Raw genomic sequence first — 19,668 nt, forward strand, 5'->3', positions numbered from 1 at the left:
GCATGTGGAATTTTGGTGAGGAACTACTTGAAAAACGTTCCAGCTGCAAGACAAAGAAAGATATTGGAGGATAATACTAAAATGGATGTTTGGGAGACAGTTTATAGCTAACGATAAAAGTTGAATAAAATTTGCTTAGGATCGTGTCAGATGGCGAACTTAGTTGTTAGGTTAGGTTAGGTTAGGTTTAATTAACGTTAAATTAACCAATTTTAGCGTTATTAATTAAGGTTAATACCGCGACATTTGGTTAATTTAACGTTCGTAGAACGATTAGTCAGTGGGTATGTTTCAAAACAATTCCGCGTAAAAGTCATTTATCTACATCGAAGAAAGAAAATGTGATTTGGGTACTTATAAAAAACAATAAAAGTTAGAGCGGTAGCGGGAAAATACAACGCCGTGTCTGCCCACACGCGCAGCAACGCGCATGCAACTGGTCAGTGATCGATGCCCCTCCGCGTCGTGTCGCTGCATTCCAATGACGCGTTGGACTAACATCGCAACAATCATCTCTGATGGACAGGTATTCTTGTTGTGACGTAACAAAATGAGTGAGTTGTTTGAAACTTGTTTAACAATCGAAGAACGGAGCGCCTAGCGTCGATTATTGACAATCAGCCCATAATAAATAAAAAACACTGGTATGTAGTTTATGATTTGTAGTTTAGATGCGTCATGTTTGTGTTGGAATTCAGTATATATTTATTTATTATTTCAGTCTATACACAAACTCGATTTTTTAAAATGTTGTTGTTAAAATTAAAATTTGGCGCTTTTAAAGATAAAAATAACAATAAAAACCTGAGGATGATGCAATAGCATCGAAACATGTCGTAAAATAATATGCGCTGAAATTGTAACATCGTAATAACGATGAAAAGCGCCAAATTTTAATTTTAACAACAACATTTTAAAAAATCGAGTTTGTGTATAGACTGAAATAATAAATAAATATATACTGTAGTTTATGAGTTATACTTAAAACATGTGATTTTAAAAATTTAGTGTATAAAAAGTAAACAAATCTGTAGATTATTTGCAAGAAAAACACAAAATTAACGAAGAAATGGAGAAGTTTCTGTTAGTCTCATTCTGCTTTCGAATGTTTCATCTCTGAAACTGTGCAATGGATTTAGATTAAATTTGGTATATGGTTCTGTAACAGAGTTGTCGGAGGAAATTAATTTTTATCTGTATCGATACATTCTAAAACATACTTTAGGCCTTCATGAAGTTAAATTCGACCTCAATTTTATAAATAAAAAAACCACACAAACAAGTAGACCTATTCGATACAAAATTTAGATACAGTTCATAACAGTTCAGTTCATTTCAGTGCTTAACTTTAGTGGTCTGCATCAAGAAATTACCAATTACAGATACAGCACTAAAATAATACAAGATGATAAACGAATTGTAATAAACATTACATAATTATACTAAACAAAAATGGAATTAGTACTCAAAGGCTAATAAACTAAAACATAAGTATTAATTTTATAATATAATTAAGTGTAACTATACGTTTACTACAAATGTCAATACTAGAATGGTGGGAGAATCCAAAGCAGTAATTAAAACACGTTTTTATTGAAAAGTGTAACAAAGCAGCATATAAAAATTAAAATCATTAAATATCTTTGCTTAATCACGAAAATTTTGAAGCATTAACACGTAAACATCTGGTTTCCTTCGTTGTAAAGAAGTGCAAGGAAGGATAGTATTTTAAACCATCAGCTATGAAAACAATAATGGCGCACACAATCAGCGCCTCCTTTCGTATCTACCACCAAATTTCATGCTTCAAGGTTACAGAAAAACCGTAAAACATTGCAACACGAACAGCGGAGCTCAGGCGAGTGAAGACAGCTCAGAACTGGCAGCGTAGCAACGCTGTGTTGGTGACTTACAGCCGCGCCGTAGGGAGAGAGTTTGAAATCCTTCCGTGGCCTTGAAACACGCAACTTGGTGACGGCTACTATAGTGCATAATGTATGGAAATAACCCAACAGCTTAAAATCTTACAAAGCAAAAGTATCTTGTCCACTTGTTGGTGGAAATAAAGCCTTGAATAAGAAAAAGAGATCCTTGTAGCATCCTGTTTGTAGTCAAATAAATTAAGATACTTGTGTCGTCTGAAACATTCACGTTTTTAAAAACTGGATTTGGTCAAGGCAGTGGTGGGCCCTGCTTTGTTCCAAGTCCTTCACAATCATCCCGTGTAACCTGTGTAGTTGATTGAGAAGCGTAATATGTGTTGACAGATGGGGTGCGCAAGCAGTGCGCCAACACTGTCCCGTAACGGGGAACTGAAGTCCGCAGCGGACAGCATTATCGAAGAGGGCACGGACCTAGCATCTAAGGCAAAGAAGTCTGCAAGCGACCTGTTGGACGTAGCAGGTGACGCCAGGGACAGCGCCCTCTCAAAGCTTCAAGGTAAAGGCAGTAGCATGTGACAGACGAATGAATCCACATCATGAAATATTCATTCGCATTATAGAACCGCGGATCGTAGTAACGTTTGAACCAAGAGGTAGAGACGAAAAACGTCTAACATAAGCAAAATTATAAACAACCTTGTTACAATTTTTTGATTAAATAACCAAACAATTAACGTACTTATATTTATAGTATTTTTATAGGAATCTGGTATAAACGGTTCACGAATTAACTGATTCGATAAGAATAGAATCTTAGCCTTATTGTTGCCGAGACAGGAAGTCACAGAAAAGCACCTCGGCATTTTGTCAATTGTTATATAACATCAACTTCGGATATTCTCCGTAACGAGTATGTTTTCATGTTCTTCTGTATTTGATAACACGCTCGCGTGTCACTTGTTTCGTGACATACTGGGGTGACTGAACCCTGGCTGAAATTTATTGTAACGCAAGATCTTATAGAATATTTGAAACATTACATTATATAGATTCGAAATTTTTTGTTTCGCAAACGTGGTTTTAAATACGTTTTAATATCTTTCCTGAGGCATGAAGTTAAATAAAAACCAACAATGAAAATTCGAAGGAGTTTTCAGTATATGGTCTTCGTTTCTAGTCGATACAGGAGCATTCACCCCTTCACACTGGACAGCCCTCTCGATAAAAACTACTCGCAGTGTTTATCTTTGACATTTGAGTGTAGTCGGTGCCATGGAACAGTTTTGCACATGAAGGGCACGATTAATTTTGCATTCAAAACATGAAGTTCTAGGAAGAACTTGTGACTCATTTACGTAAACTACTCCAATATTACGAGGCTAGTAGGAACTATAGATTAAAAATTAAAATTGTAGTGATTAATTTCGTTATAACTTTCATAAAAACGGATTCTGGCTACGTAAAATGTACCTCATATAATATCAAATTTTCTCACAGTGGCCATTTGTGTAATTGTTAACATTTAAAAATATTGTTCACGCTTAATCTGTAAGCACCGACTTTAGAATCAGTCAGCTGTTTAGGAACGCGTTATGGTCACATTCTTTCCATATGATAGGCCAAAAGAAATCTTTTACTCTGAATTCTGTAATTTAAATAAATATATTTAATTTATTTCTAATTTTGACGTTTAATGTACAGTCAGCGACATATAAAAAATTCTATTTCTACAATTGCTATAATTTCTCTCTCTCTCTTTTTGAATTCTTATTTCAGAGTTGTGTATTAGTGTTACGACAGCCATAGTTATACAAGTTTTTATTTGTGTTTCTTTCCTTGTCCTTGCTAATTATTATTTATATTTTAAAAGAAAATTATCTGCACAAAACTTAGATTTTTCTGGACATCTTTTTCCACGCCGTTAACTTTCACTTCATTCCCCATTTATCACCAAAAGTCATCCACCCACTTAATGATATATGACACGCAGTTAATAACGCGTCGTTAAACAAACAAAAAAAAAACAAATAATAGCAAAATAAATTTCAAACATGCCATTTATTAAAGAATTACATCTGGGAAAATACATTTATTGTTTCATTTTGATAAAGTGCTCGTTTCATATTCCAAAGAAAAGTGAATGACGTCATAGAAGCCAAGACCTGTTGAAGTCACGCATTCGCAAAACGAGATTGTTGCTTGAGATTGCTGTTAAAGCGCTGGCCACGGGAAACTGTCAAGATAATCCTGTGTTTAATTCGAGTTCGCAGTTGCATAAGTGACCTTGGATTTCCATGCACATTTATGATAATTGTACACACATTTGTTATGCTTTTGTTTGGGATCTGAGATTTTCTCGGCAGTGACGATATCGATTGTGGTATTTTGGGTTATGCCACCGTGTAAGTGGTTTCCAAAATTTCCGATGAACGTATCTCCAAATCGTATCAACATAACGTCCTGTAACCTTCAACCCAGAAGATGGGGGGGGGGATACGCTCTTTCGAAACACTGGTAAACACCAGCACAACCCATAAGACCACAATCGATAATAATTTATTTGTTCCTTCAGTCTATTTGAAATATGACTGATGTATACAATCGCATTACGATGACAAACACAAAGTTCAAACCCTCTCATTGATGTCACTAAAACATCACTTTTAAATTAGTCTGAGTTAACAAAAGCAGAGCATTTGAAGAGTCTGAGTAGAATTAGTATTGTGCACGATTAGGGGAAAAAAAGGAGTAAGTTGCTAAAATGCACGAGAAACTTATCCTTATTACTTTCCCCATGTTAAGATCACTCGGGAGTGTTTTGAGATTTTAAAATGGTCAACCCATCTTCATTCTGGTGTTCAAATTTTCCTTCTGTTTCTGGGATTATAATAAAGAAGTGAGGAAACTTCCACAATTTCTTAGCTATATCTCCATTGTCATCGACATTTCACACTACTCTTTATAATATTTATATATGTTAGCCGTTCTGTGCACCTGGACCTCCCGACTGAATGAACTCTCTCCACTGCTGTACATTTGTAGGAGACTGAGGATATCTCTCATTCGACATCGGAAGACATTCAGTTCGAATTCCTGGCTGTCGGTGACTGAATTGTACTATTCCCTCTTGTCGAACGTCAGAATATAACCTTAAATCGATCACGGCGGTTTCATTCGACACCCTTCCCAAACTAATTTACGATCATCGCCCTGATGATGGAGGCAGCAAATACCCTTAAGACGTCGATAAATTCCTACCAGATTATACGGTTCTACTTGTACTTTTCGTCATGAGTACCTGAAATCCGCTGTTAAATAAGTTTGAACTACGTGAAGGGTGATGTTGGTATCTTGAATCGAACCTGAGACTTATAATAATTATGAATCACCTTGTACTGTGAATCATGTGCAGAATGCGTTGTCATCGATTAAATGAAGACTTACGACAAATAGGAAGTTATAATGTGGACAAGAGGAGGAGGAGGAGGAGGGGGAGGGAATCGATGAACCAGTTAAGATCTGACGGAGATACGACTTGGGTTAAGTTTAATAAAATGTTAGGCCAATGAACTGGGCCCTTCGATCCAGTTCTGACTTTCAGCAGGGGTTGTGGGAGTCCAGATAACACGGTCAGACCCCTTCTGACCATCGGTCAAAATAGCACGAACAATAGAACATCGAATCACGCGACTTCATAGCCGCTGAACGTCAGAAACAATGAATTTAACGTCGATGAATGACAAGGTTTATGTTAACGCTAAAAGGTTTGAGTGGAATTCATGTGGAACTTAGTCGCGATAACATAAAGGTAATTAAAGAAAAAATATGACAATGGGAAAAACATTTCCGCGGTTTTACATATTTGTTAATTATACGCTTGAAAAGACAAGCGGAATATTTTGCCTCAGTAAGAACTATACAAGACGTTGGGTACCGGTTTAATGTCGAATCAAGTTCGATTGTTATTATTGGATGTCAACTCATTAAAAACGAAAACTTAAAACTTAAAACTAAACCTAGATTAAATTATTCTGAATTTGGCAGTGGCATTTCATCTACTCAATATATAATTATTATACTGCTATATCAGGCATCCGTCCAAAATCTATACACAAAGTGAAGGCAAGTCTGGCATAAGGGCAAATCCAGTAACAACAAACAGCAAACTCTGGATTTTACTGAGAACTCCGCAAATGAAGTTCAATCATTCTTTGCTCTAATTTTACTGAACTGATTTAATTGCTACATTGCAGTAAATACAAATGAGTTTTTTACTTGCGATTATCAACATAAAACAAGAATTTAAATCCATATGGACCTAAAAGGAATCAAGTGGTTGGAAACCGAAGAAAACTGCTTAATGAGGAGTTCCATAGCTTGTACCCTTCACCAGACATTATTAGGGCAATTTAATCATGGAGGATGAGATGGGTGGGGCACGAAGCCCGCACGGAGGACATTAGAATGTCGTAAAACATTTAGGTTGGAAAACCTAAAAGAAAGATTCCATACGGAAGAAGTAATTATAGGTGGAAGAATAATATAACACTGAATATTAGGAAATCAGGGTTTGGGGATGTGTATTGGATTAATCTGGCTCAGGATAGGGACAGGTGGCGACGTTTCGTGAACACGTTAATGAGCCTTCGGGTTCCATATAAAGGGGGGGGGGATTTATTGACTAGCTGAACTTACTATTATTACTCGTAGCCTTTTTAATAAGACCTCTGCGTTGTGGCGTTCGTTAGGTTTTTATTAGTAACAAATTCTGGAAGTAACTTATAAAACCTACTGTCCTCCAAAATCCCTTTCGTTTATCTACAAAAGTTAGAAGGGTTTATAAAAAATAATTACACAGCTATTCAGTATTTCATGTCCACTGGTATCCGTATAGAAACTCTATATTACCAAGACATAACCTAATAAAATATTTGTAATATCTAACATTTGTGACACTTGTAGGTACGCATTTGTTCTGCCTTTACACAAAATTCCATGTTAGTAGCTGCAATGGGTCATTAGTTATTGTCATCAAAAAGAAAGCTAAATATAGACTTCGCGTGGCCAACATTTTTTCTACGTGCTATGATATTAACGTCGTAAAATAATTGCGCTCTTCATAATGTTAAGCCAAACCCAAGCAATAGACAGGTTTGATCTCGGCTAGCTCAGCTCATTCACACTGACTGCAAGCTGGAAGAAATAGGTTAGATTTGTGTATCTTCACCATTGTGTGAGGTCCATCTTACATCTTATTCAATGTGTACGGGGGGAGGGGGGAGTAAAGAATCTGCAGAGTGAATAAGACATTTATTTGAATCTAAAGCCCAGGTAAACAATATGTGGTCCTATCCTTCTTTCTAGTCTGTCACACATGTTATATAACTCGTGAATAAAGTCTAAAATTATGTTAAATTGAAGTTGATAACATTTTGAATACTGTTTTGGTGTTTTGACAAACCGAGGGCGCAGAACTGTCACTGAAGCACCAGATTCGTTGTTTTCGGCCATAAGGCAACTGATCTGTGTACCTGACCTACATTACATACAACACGGTCTAAATCCGACATAAAATTATTCCATACACTCCCATTTTTAGCTGGCCACACCCAATAATACAACGAAATCTCGCAATAAACCGGCTAATATCTAGTAATTGGTATCTGTTTCGAGATGCTGTTACTGAAATTATATCTCCAAGAATTTGGTATGCTGAGGTAAAAATTAATCAACACTACGCAAACCATGAAATAAACAACATAAAGCATGCACCAGTTTCAACAACTTCAGTAGCAAAAAGCTCTTTCATTATGCGTCATAATTCTACAGCGAGTATGTAAATGCAAATGTATGTACGTCTCACACAACCATAGCTGAATGTTAAGTATCTACGTGGGAGTGAAAACCACCGCTTATTTGACAAACTAAAAGACCTAGTAGCCTCTATTTCTGTAACTTCCGTTTCCGTAACAAAATATTCTGAACACTGGTCAGACACAACATGCAATATATTAAATCTAAAACTTCTTGACGATGGTGAAGAGTCAATTGAATAAAAATTTACTTGGATATTATCCATCGTCTAGTAATAAAACGTAAAAAACGTAAAACGACGTTTCGGAGATGGGGCTCTATCTCCGTCTTCAGGTTCCTACTCAGTTGGGCCCACTAGATAGAGCTAATCCCTATCTCCGGACAAATTAAAAAGTGCAATATATTAGTCAAAAGAAACTCTTATGAATTCCACATTCCATTTCAAATAATCCTGTAAATTTCCATCCACAATATTTCCAACTTAACTGCCTTCAGATCAGACCTGTTTTCAATTCTCTGATGAATATTCTCTTTCATTATTCAAGCAACAAGGATTTGAAAAAGATAAATAGATAGATAAAGCTCGGATTTTAATGAGGCCTTAAAACATATCAGCATTTCATGCACACAGCAAACGTGTCAACCATGTGTGTTTACGTAGGTATGCCTGCATAATTAAATGCAACGAAAAACACGATAAGTTACAGCCAGAATAGTCAGTAATATGACCGATATTCGAACCGGGTACTACCTGAATGTTACCACTACACCAGAACGCTCGTTTAATTTATCTCATAGTATTAATCCCCACCTCCCACTCGTTTTAACATCGATATGGATAATCGTACACAAATATAGTAAGGCTTTAGCAGTTACATCATGTGTTTCACAGCCAGAATTTTGCATAAGTGTTATTATCAATTGTTCACCTTCTCGTTATTAACCTGGCGTCTCGGATTTGACCTTCAGGCTTTAATATGCGCCTGGACGTGCGACCGACCCGCTTTTCAAAGGTGAACAATAAGTTGCCTATTTTGGAGGGAGTACAGCAATTGAAGTGCCAGCTATTTAAAAACAAGAAGGGTGGAACTAATTTGTTTTGCATGAAAATCAACAAATTGTTATTAAAGAGGGAGGTCGTTTCACTTCTCTTGTTCCTTAGTTTATTTCTCCTTTTAGTGTTTTAATTTTTCTCTTCGTTTCGATCGTCTACAGAAAGTCGTTTGTGTGAATGATAAATGTAAATGAATAAGAATAGGATATTTCAATACGCGCGTAATTTAAACAGGTTATAATCTATTTACACGGAAAATACTGCGTGTATTAACCTCTTCTGGCAGAATGATAATTCAAGATTTTATTGAGTTTCGTCGCCGTGAAAGCTTCAAATCATATAGAATGATAATTATATGTACCACTTACTTTAACATTCAGTGACTCTGCGTTTTGCCAATAGAATATATTTATGGGTTCATAATGATTCTCACTGCAAAGAGTTATTATTTACCTGAACATAATTAACAAATTGATCGTGACAGGTTGTTTTCTTTGAGGTACGGACCGTATTTTTAAATGTTATTGAGACTAGCTTCGGATTCAAAGGGTTAATTTATTATTAGGTTACGTAATGACGCTGATTACGAAACAAACGTTATATATTATCGAACGATCGTTATGTTACAGGGTAGGATATTAGCAATCGCCTGGATGTACTAAGTAAAACCATGAAAATCTGTCAGAAATGTGAAGTTATTTTCTAATTCATTCAGCCCAAGGACGCTGTGTCAACTGCATAGGCGTCGGATGTTCTATTTCATATTCAGGAGCCACCGATTTTGATTCTTTTCCCCGGAACTGATTATCTTGACTGAGATTCTCTGTGATTTTCATACATACATCAAAGTGAAGCCGCAATAATACCTTAAAACAGGCCAAGGCCGCATTCTTCAGTACTGTCCCCTATGCATCATTCACAAGGCAATTCCTCAGTCTGTGCTATATAACCCATGTAGTTGAGAGAGCGTTGTTGAATAAATCACAGCTGCAGGATTATAAAGATGGGTTAAGAAGGGCGTAATAAAAAGCGGCAGTGATCTGTTTATATTAAAACCTCGAAGTTGTTCTAGAATGACAGAAAATCATAAAATTATTCGGAAAGGGTACGTACCCTGGGAGAGATTCAAACCAGGTAAACAAATGTGGAGAGTTTCCGCTAGAAAAAAATAGCTCAGCCGACTCTTTATACAAACACTTTATCAGATGATGAAAAACTTATCTGCAAATATGAAATAAAAAAAAATGAAGTTTTGTATCGATTTATAAACAAATTTTACTTCCTTCCCAGTTGCAGTGCTCGTATATTTCAGCCATAATTATGCCTCGTGTTGATGCTAGAGACAATAGTGGGCAACTTGTTTTGCACTTAAGTGCAGAACGATCCAAGAGGCATTGGTCAGATAAAACAAAGGCAAATATTTGTCTTTTATCGCGTGATAAATACAAAGCTAAAAGCTAGGGTTGAATGCAATATTTTATATGACACATATATCAGGCATTCTTTCCTTATAAAACTGCTGCTCATACAAGGCAACAATACAACATTCAACGCAGTAGCTCACAGGTACGGCGTTTGCAATTAAAAGACAAATTATCCAATGATGTAGTTTATTGATTGAATTAACACGAAGTCGAAAACGATTAAAAATCTATATAAAATCTTAGCTTTTCACGGCGGTGAAGATATCTAGGTCGGCCTTCTGGGCTGCAATAAAGTGTGGTCTTGTAGGTGGATACCAACGTTTCGGAGGAAAATATTGCTTCCATCTTCAGGGAGGATGTCGTACATTAGAAACGTCGGTATATACCTACAAATCCACATGGCTTCACACCTAGAATATCAACATCGACAGATTAAGAATCAAAATTGTTGTAATATCCTTAGAGACGTCGTAACACTTTCTCCATATTTTACACTTTCATCAGATAATTTGAGTAGGAGATGTCAATGATAAATTTCGTTACGATCAGTTCACAGAGTTACGAATGGGCTGAAAACCAGTGACATGAGATACAAGCTCCGTAAAGAACGCATCAGCTGCAAAGCCGCCAATGGAATGTTTGTAACAGCTGACGACTGACGGATGAGACTTCTGCCACTTTTACGTAGAGGGTTCTTATCTCTCATGTCGCACGCGATCTCGCGCTCAACGCGGCAAGAACTGTAGCGCTACATTCCTCCTTTCAATATTACACTAGCTTTTCTTTGTTTAACGATGCTCTGCTCTGAACAACGCATCGGTACAGACGTGGAAAATACAGCTTTGATTAGGTTAGCAAGAGACCGCCGCTGGTCGAAATCCTGGGTTACATGAATCTAGTCCACACCTCACATCCTATTTATTTAAGATCCATTTTAATATTAGCCTTCCATCCACGCCAAAGTCCTCTCTTTAAGATTTTTCAACAAAAAACTTGCATTAATATATCAACTCCTCCATGCATGCTATAATCTCCACAAATCTCATCCTCCATAAGATCACAATAATATGTGATGAAGAGTATAACTACAAATAAAATAAAATCTATGAGATTCTAAAGTGATATTTACATTGTTTTCCAGTACTACAATAAGTAATAATAAAATTAAAATACGTACGTTAAATTCGAAATCTAATTTTCTAAACTAGGTTTATGAGATGTTATTTTATTTAAATCAGTTGCCATGTTGAATCAATTTATGTGAAAGTCGTAAAGCCACCCTTTCGGGAGATTTTATTTTGGCCGAAACCTGAAATCAATGTCAGTCAGGTGAACGGTGAAAGCGATCACGGAGACACATGCACGGCTGAATTATTGAATGGACGTACCTAAAATGTAGGACGATCAGGGAGTTTCGTATGTAGGAAACATGTGTGTGTGTGTGAACTACTGGGTTTGGCGCGGCATTAGTTAATTTGCATCAGAATTCTGAAATGCTGTGTTGCAACAGATTGAGCTTCTAAAAGTATTAAACAGTTGTTCAGTTGTAGAATTTAAAATACCAACATGTCGGCCTTGAAAAATATAGGCATATTTAGATTTGCAATTGATGGCGGTAACTAATGAAACGGAGTTAGAAACGCGAAATCGTGTATGGAGATTGTAGGTAGTATTTTTATTTGTTAAAAATTACCAACATGACAATGCCAAACTTTGAGGTTGGAACTTTAATTTAGGGGTAAAATGATATTGTAAATTATACACTAAAATATCATTAAATGGTACAATTATTACTTTATAATTTCTCTTAGATTATTTATAAGGACTAACAAAAATTTGGGGACATAAGGCCTTTGATAGAAGTTCTTAAAATATTTAGGCGTATTTCACTCTAAAATTTTACAAGTGTAAAATTCCAGCGGCAAAACTGCAGGAGGTGCCTAACTATTAGAGAAATCTAAATCGATATTTCGTCAAAAGTTGGGGAAAAACAGAAAATACCAAAGAAGTTCTAATCACAGGGATTTCATTGTGCTTCAAGAACGTGTACCATTAACGTCATAGAGTCGTGTGATGTTCAGAAATCTTATCCTGATATCTCTTGCGTGGTAAATAGGTTGTAAAACCAGTAGCGCATAGACAGGATGGGGAATATGCAAATCATGTAATGATTACGCCGCCACCATCGCCTCCATGTTTTTATGTATATATACCCCTACCATCTTTTACCTGGGTTATCTGGGTCTTTGCACCTTTGTAGTGGGTTACAACTGACAACATACAGCTCTGATTCTATGGCGATCTTATAGAACATTTGAGCGCGTTTTTCAACTGAATACATTTTCACGCTAATAAAACTGCAGGTCATATAATATAAATGTTTTAAATAATTTAATAGAGGAATTGATAAATTGCTCTTGTTTCAAATGAATAATTTATGAGTTAAATATTACATTTTTAAAAGCCACATACCATCAGGATAATCAAATCAAGAATTAGATGGTCGGAGTATGTACTACGCATGGGAGAAATGAGAACCACACACAAAGTTTTGGTCGGGAAACCTGAAGATTTGAGACGATTTTTAAAAAAAAGTCGTACTTGGGAGGATAACATTAAAATTGATCTTAATGAAATAGGGTGTGAGGTGTGGAGTGGATTCAACAGGCTCAAAATATGGACAGGTGACGGGCTTTTGTAATCAAGGTAATAAAATTTCGGGTTCCACAAAAGGGGGGATTTTTTGACTACCTGTGCGAATATTAACATTTCATGAAGGGTTTTGCTTATATCGAGAATTGTAATTACGGTAAGGTTTGGTTAATGAATAAATGGAAATATCTTCATATTTTTGTAATTTTGAAATCGTTAGTGCAGTGGTTTCCAACCGATCGCAAGGACCCAATTAATGACTGTCGCAAGCAAGTCAGTTCTCTTTTTTTAAATTTTGAAGGGTACTGGTAATGGAATGGTGTGTTAAACTCAGGATTACTAAATTCTTGCACTTTGTACGTCGTCTGGTATTCAAAAGAACATGGCGTTTCGGAAATTGGATCTGTTTCCGTTCTCAGCTGAAAAGGGAAGGGGCACCTACTCAGAAAGAGCTGACCTCAGTGCAGTAACTGACCTTTTCACCTGAGGACGGAAACAGATAAAGTTTCCGAAACACCATGTTCTTTTGAATACCAGACGACCTACAAAGTCCAAGAATTGAGTAATCCCTAGTTCTTTTCTTGTTTTACCCTAAGAATAAGTACAGATGTTGGCAGGACCGATCGATGTTTCTATGTGTATCTGACTTATTCTAAATGTGGCACTTCTATATCACACTGATGGATTTTGTACTATTTATAACTACCACCAGAATAGGGTCAGATTATTTCTTGGCGCCATAAAGCAGAACCTAATTGCATTTGGAACAGACGTAGACGAAAAAGGAATGATTTAAAATACGGGTTTATTGCACTAGCAAAGGACCTCAATAACTTACTTGAGTTGTAAATGACCTTTATTATACTTGGATTTTGTTTACGTAATTGTACTCTCTTCAGAATCGAATATTCAGTATTTTAAATCACTTATGACTTTTGTCCAGACAACTTTTTTATTTTTATAATAATTTATTATATAAGATAAAAGGAAATACTATTCAAATTATGTTGTAATATTACACACTGTTTCTAAATCTGGCTTATGGATGTACACAATGATTAAATGCAAGAACACAGCTTTGTTTCCAGTAATGTAGAATTTCTTGCCTTACGTGATTAAAGCTTTAATATTCTCTTTACAGTCTTGCAGTTTCAACTGCAGCAATAACACATACGTCTATGTGCTGTTTCACATTTTAAATAAATGAGTAATAATAACGACAAATAAATAAAAACAACAGCATCAGATTTTAAAAATTAAAATCTGAAGCTAACACGTTGTGTGAAACAAGTGATGCATTGAAATCCATTTCGGAATGCACAAAATATTCAAATGAGGACATTTTCTATACATATAACCTTAATGGTACTTTCCTGGAAATATAAATCTTGAAAGCAACAGGTAAACGTTTAGGGAAGAGAACTTTTATGATCAGGAAAATGTAAAAATTCAAATAAACGTTATGTACACAGTTTAACAAATAATCTATATTTTGTCTGACGTAAGTCAGGGGTTGGCGCTAATCTCATGTTAATTTGTTGCTAGTTATCCTAGCCCACTGTTATCAGCATAGAAAATATCGGATTATGCCTTAATTCTGTAAGCTCAGTGAAACAACGAATACATATGAATTATAAAGGAACGGTAAAGTTGATTTACTTTATAAATGCTATTAAAAATATCTTATCTTTTATATAACGTGATACAAACTGTACCATTCTGCCACAGCGTCTTTTGCCGGGAACTTGTAAAGATTCCGAAGCAGACGTGCACAGGAATTTTAAATGAAATCACGTTTCTCATTCCCCTACTTGTGTAGTAACTGACCCTACAAATATGTCCTTGCCTCCTGATAAATTATTAAGCAATTTTCGGATTATCTCTTCCTTGTGCGATTGTTAGAAATTGATGACTTCCGCCCCAAAATCATCTAGTGACATTCAATCTTCATCAATGTTTAAAATAAACTTCCTATTGCGTACTCTCGTTTCGTGAGGGAAAGTAACGGCTTTGTTGATAAATCATTTATTATCACACTACCATCTTGTGGCTCCTAACGAAAATCGATATGAAAACATATCGAACGTCAACAAAAGGTCGTTATCTGGGCGGAGTCTGGCGAGAGGGCAGAGACTCCACATAACAGATTTCAGTTTATGTTCTGCACTAACAGAAAGTATCCTTTTCAATTTCTGAACCCAATATTATAGACACAAAATGGCAGACGTTTGTGAAATTGGACACGCCAATGAAGGTCAACACATCTTGGTACTTTTTAGCCTGTTTTCCTTATCGTAATACCTGAAGACATGCATGCATGCTCTAAATGGAAATTTAGAAGTTTCTGGGACAAGTGAGAAAAAGGAATTTCCCTTCTGGAAACATTCTCTAATTTAAAAAGTATTCCATTACGACAAAAAAAAATATACATAACATGAAAATTCGAAAGATTATATACAGACCTTATATGCATAACTGAAATTTCTGATGAATTAGACAGTGTTTCTACTTCAGAGAGATCCTTATTTTTTTTTAGTAAGGCGCCACTGTCTTGCCGTAACAAAACGTGACTTCCCCTCCCAATTAAAATCTGAACGAATGCATCTGGGCGAAAATATTACACAGGAGGTCTGCTATTGTTTTCTTTTAAAATAAATATAAAGTTGGAGAGAGTTTTTAATCGGCGATATCCAAATACGAGTGAAGATATCCACACAACTAAACAAACGCTCACACTACTACGTCAAATACAGGCTTTAGACCATTTTGACTTTTTAGTGCTATGGCTGGTCCAGGGGATAATACAAAGAGAAAACCTCGAGTAAATTGTATAACAACTCCCGGTATCATGTAGTCGTCTGAAAAACAAATGTCTGAATTTGTCGACAATTTCGTTTCACCAAGAACTTCCAAACACTTAATCAGTTTCTTGTAGGAAACACTGACCTAAAATTACGTGCTATAAATATAAATCGGTTTAACACATTATAGCTGACCTCTGTAATGTTTATGCAGTGTGAAGAAATGTTTGTTTCATTTGCAACTACTCTTCATATAGAAAAATAAATATTATCGCGAATGTCTATAGTTTGTCATATACGTTCAAAACCTTGGTAAAATGATAAATTCACACCCTTCTTATGGACTATTATGTTTACTAATTAAGATCCAATTTCATCACGAGTATAACAACACATTAGGCACAGCGGAGTTAACAGAAAACAGCACGTTCCTATTAATGACAAAGAAAAACCACACTCAAATAATCAAGTTCAAAATGTAGTAAAAGTTAACTTCTTCATAACGTAGTTTTAAAGCACTCAATCGAGAAGAAACAAGCAAACACATCGACTAACAAAGTAAAATACTCTGTGCTATTAGGTCTGAACTGGGTTCACACACATTCTTTGTATGCCATTTTACCCGAAGTTGGCTGCGCTTACTTGAAAATAGCGCTCTCAACACGTCATTTTTTTTTTACTGGAGTTGAGTTCCAACATGAGCAATCTAACGGCGCAAAATTAAAAAACCATTAGATAAATACACCAGTCAGCAACACAGGAGTGCCATTTTACGAAGCTATGCCATTTTAGGCTTGTCTGCCCTACTTGGATTTGCCTTCAGTGCTGCCAGTCTTAGAACAACGTACAGCCTTTGTTGTTAGCATCCACGTGTTTAAGTATTCACAAAAACCGAATAAATGGCCTTGTTTTATTTCTGTTACTTTCTTCAGGGATACCCTGAAAGATCCATGGAGCAGCGTAATTCAGAGCCTGTTAAAAAAGCTCTCTTGCATTAGAACATATTAACTCAAACACATGGTATTCGACTACCAAGAGCTTATGGGCGTTCAGTAGTGACGCAGAACGATTCTTAATTCCCATCAATGCATTCAATAAAGACCCATATTTAGTATAAAATGAATACTGGTAAGGATTTAAGTCCCTTGTAGGTGGCTTTCTCTTTAACGTCTCTGGGTCATCAGTAGAGGCCTCCAAATGACTAACGAGAACACTGTAATCATGCAAACACTTGATGCAATGCACCTCACTCCTAACACACGTAGTTCATGCTGGGGTTTTGGTAAAGCTAGGGCCGTAAAAAGGTATCTAGGGGCCCGGGGGCAAATCTCCATTCGGGGATCCCTCCAACATTTTTGATAACTCGTTCATCTGCGAGTCCCTTCACTTAGGGGGACCGGGAGCAATGCCCCCGGCGCACCTCCCCTTCACGGCCCTAGGTGAAGCCGAATAGGAACTGTACAGTTTATCAAAGAAACATTTCATATGATCAACATCATTAATTTCCCAGACAGCATTTTGACTGCGAGCTCCAATCGATAATTACATCAATTCCAAACGAGGGCATCTGGTAACATTCCCACCAACAGAGTAGCGACACATTCTTTCTTCCTAACACACTTACTGAATTCAGATGTAATCGTTATTCTAGAAGCTGGTGATGCAGTGAAGGAGAGAGTCAGCTCAGCAGCAGAAATGGCAGGAGATAAAATGGACGAAGCAAAAGACGCAGTACAGTCTGCAGTGGAAGGTGTAAAAACAAAGATTGATAATCTAGTGCCGTCTTCTGAAGAAAACGATGTAGATATGGAAAAGGGAGAATCAAATGAAGAAGAAGATGAGACAGAAACACCAGCAGCAGCTGGTGAAGGAGATGAAGCAGAGGAACAAACTGAAGAAGCTGGAGAGGACACTATCGAGGATGCTTCTGTTTCAGATACAGCACCTGCTGAAGGAATAGAAGAAGTGGAAGCAGAAGAAGGTGTGAAAGAAGAGGGAGAAGAGAAGAAGGAAGGAGGTGAAGAAGAAAAAGAAGAGGAAGGGGAGAATAACATGGAAGCAGGAGAAGAAAAAACAGAGACTGGAGATGGAGAGGAAAAGAAAGATGATGAAGAACAGAGTAAAACTGACTGAATTGTACAGAAATATTTTGACTCAAGAAATACTTTTAAATATGAAGAAAGTGTATAAAATGAAGATAGCTAAGAAAATTATAAGGAAACTTGTACAGTATCCACTGTCCAAAATGCAAGTTTCTTGAGGAAGAATGAAATGAAAGGGTAGTAGAACTATTAAGTTTGTGATAATCACGTTGTTTGAATTTATAAATCTGAAGATCTTACTGCTCTGTGCTTTTCCAATTGAAAACGCAATTATGCACACTGAATAAATTATATTCAACAAGAGAAATCACTTGACTCTTATTAAATGTTAAATCAGCTAATTAAGTTAATTTAAACAGGGTTATTTGGCAAATTATTTAGACAAAAGCGGTCGTTATTTTAAGAGAATATAACAAAGTACATAGACTAGTTTAATATATAACCAGAATATGCTGACGCCAGGCCACTGAGTCTTTGTATTCTTAAGAACATAGAATATGTGTGATCAAATTTTTGTTGACATAAAAGGAATTTTATGAAGCCTCAAACTGTTTCAAGATTTAAAAAAATGTGAGGTTCATGATAAGATTTAACATTCTGCCAATTCATCGAACTAGTTTCATGAAAATGGTACTCAATATATGTGAGCATAAATGCAGGAAAGAGAACAAGCCCTTTATTAGTTACTGCTCTATTTCTATTGGATGAAAGGTTAATGATATAGGGTAGTATACTATATTTTACTTCAAAATTTGAAAAAATAAATAAATAAATCATAGATAAAAATCACAAGTATAGAAGAATTGAAATTAGACAAAATATATATATCACTAGTAAGAGTTATTTTGATGTGATACAGTGACTCATTATAAATTACATTTAGAACTAATTCTACAATACCTGACTTCATAATCACAGTCTTGTTTTGAGCAATTATAGAAATGCACTAAAACATTACTTTGCACTTCAATATATTATGAAAAGTTAAGTTATGTAACCTGTGAATATTTAAGATATAATAAAACATAAGATCAATTACAATATTCTTTTTTTGTAACTTCATATCTACAATAAAAAAGAAATTAATACAAACTATGTAATTAAGTATACTTATAACTATACAAAATAGGGTTCAAGCTACAGTGCATTTATAAAGATTTCTTTAAAACAAGTTCCTTCTCTATAGATGACATATTTAAATTTCATATTCAATGACACAATACCATGGATTTTAAATGATAGCTCAAAACTTCTAATAAAACCTTTTTTTTTTTTGGCAGGACTTGTTTGCTTATTATACTATTCGCTTATAAATAATATTAAGATGTGATAGAAAGCAGACTCATAAGAAATTTTATGTTAGTGTATTCCTCCCACTTTTCACTCTAAGTAGCAGTTGGTACAATCGGCACATTTTATGCTGTACCACAATTGAAGTGTAATACAAAAATATATATAGTCCACGACTTTAATCTTGAGACTTGCAAGGAATGCAGAAAGTCTGTAGCGTTAAAGGCAGACGCTATCTTTCCTCCTTCCTCCTTCACCCCACTTCCTCACCCCGCAAGTCTCAAGATTACAGTCGTGGACTGTATTTATAATAGCACTGCCTAGAGATCAAGCATCATTATGTAATTAATTTAATCATGACACATCCCTTCAATGGAATACAAAATTTAAAATAAGCTACAGAGATTTACCATTATTTATTGTACTGCATACATTAAGAAGAAAAAAATACAAATTACACAAAACAATGGCAGTATAAACGCTGACGTACAGTACTGAGACTTGTATAGAAGTGTGTCATAACATTTTAATAAAATATGGCTGTAAGGAAACTATGAATTTTACAACCTAACCCCTTTCAAGTTAAGTGTCTTTTTCACCCCCATGCAAACCTCTCCCTTGCTTATGTTTTTTCACTGGAGATAGCTG

General features: G+C 35.8%; 1 protein-coding gene across 2 annotated transcripts; it reads left to right on the forward strand.

Annotated features, from left to right (window-relative positions):
• The first annotated feature begins 425 nt into the window (after window positions 1–425).
• LOC147872318 (uncharacterized) lies at window positions 426–18,771 on the forward strand. 2 transcript variants are annotated; one of them, XM_087356836.1, is made up of 4 exons: window positions 426–644; window positions 1,812–1,995; window positions 2,268–2,439; window positions 17,280–18,771. In XM_087356836.1, exons 3-4 carry the CDS (start codon window positions 2,268–2,270, stop codon window positions 17,759–17,761), a joined length of 654 nt encoding a protein of 217 aa, XP_087212962.1. In that variant the 5' UTR covers window positions 426–644; window positions 1,812–1,995; the 3' UTR covers window positions 17,762–18,771. The 2 variants fall into 2 exon arrangements, with proteins under 2 accessions (XP_087212962.1, XP_087212961.1); XM_087356835.1 differs by lacking the exon at window positions 1,812–1,995 and having other exon boundaries at window positions 427–644.
• The last annotated feature ends 897 nt before the right edge of the window (window positions 18,772–19,668 follow it).

The sequence above is a fragment of the Zootermopsis nevadensis genome, unplaced genomic scaffold, assembly GCF_977971745.1.
Source record: "Zootermopsis nevadensis isolate Lab colony 2312 unplaced genomic scaffold, Znev_1.0 Znev_ptg000028l, whole genome shotgun sequence".
In the NCBI taxonomy this organism is placed as follows: Eukaryota; Metazoa; Arthropoda; class Insecta; order Blattodea; family Termopsidae; genus Zootermopsis; species Zootermopsis nevadensis.

Bases quoted from the DNA above. Each gene is read 5' to 3' on its own strand.
- LOC147872318 (XM_087356836.1), top strand. From the start codon at position 2,268: ATGGGGTGCGCAAGCAGTGCGCCAACACTGTCCCGTAACGGGGAACTG. The intron at 2,440-17,279 runs GTAAAGGCAGTA...TCGTTATTCTAG, and splicing joins CGCCCTCTCAAAGCTTCAAG to AAGCTGGTGATGCAGTGAAG.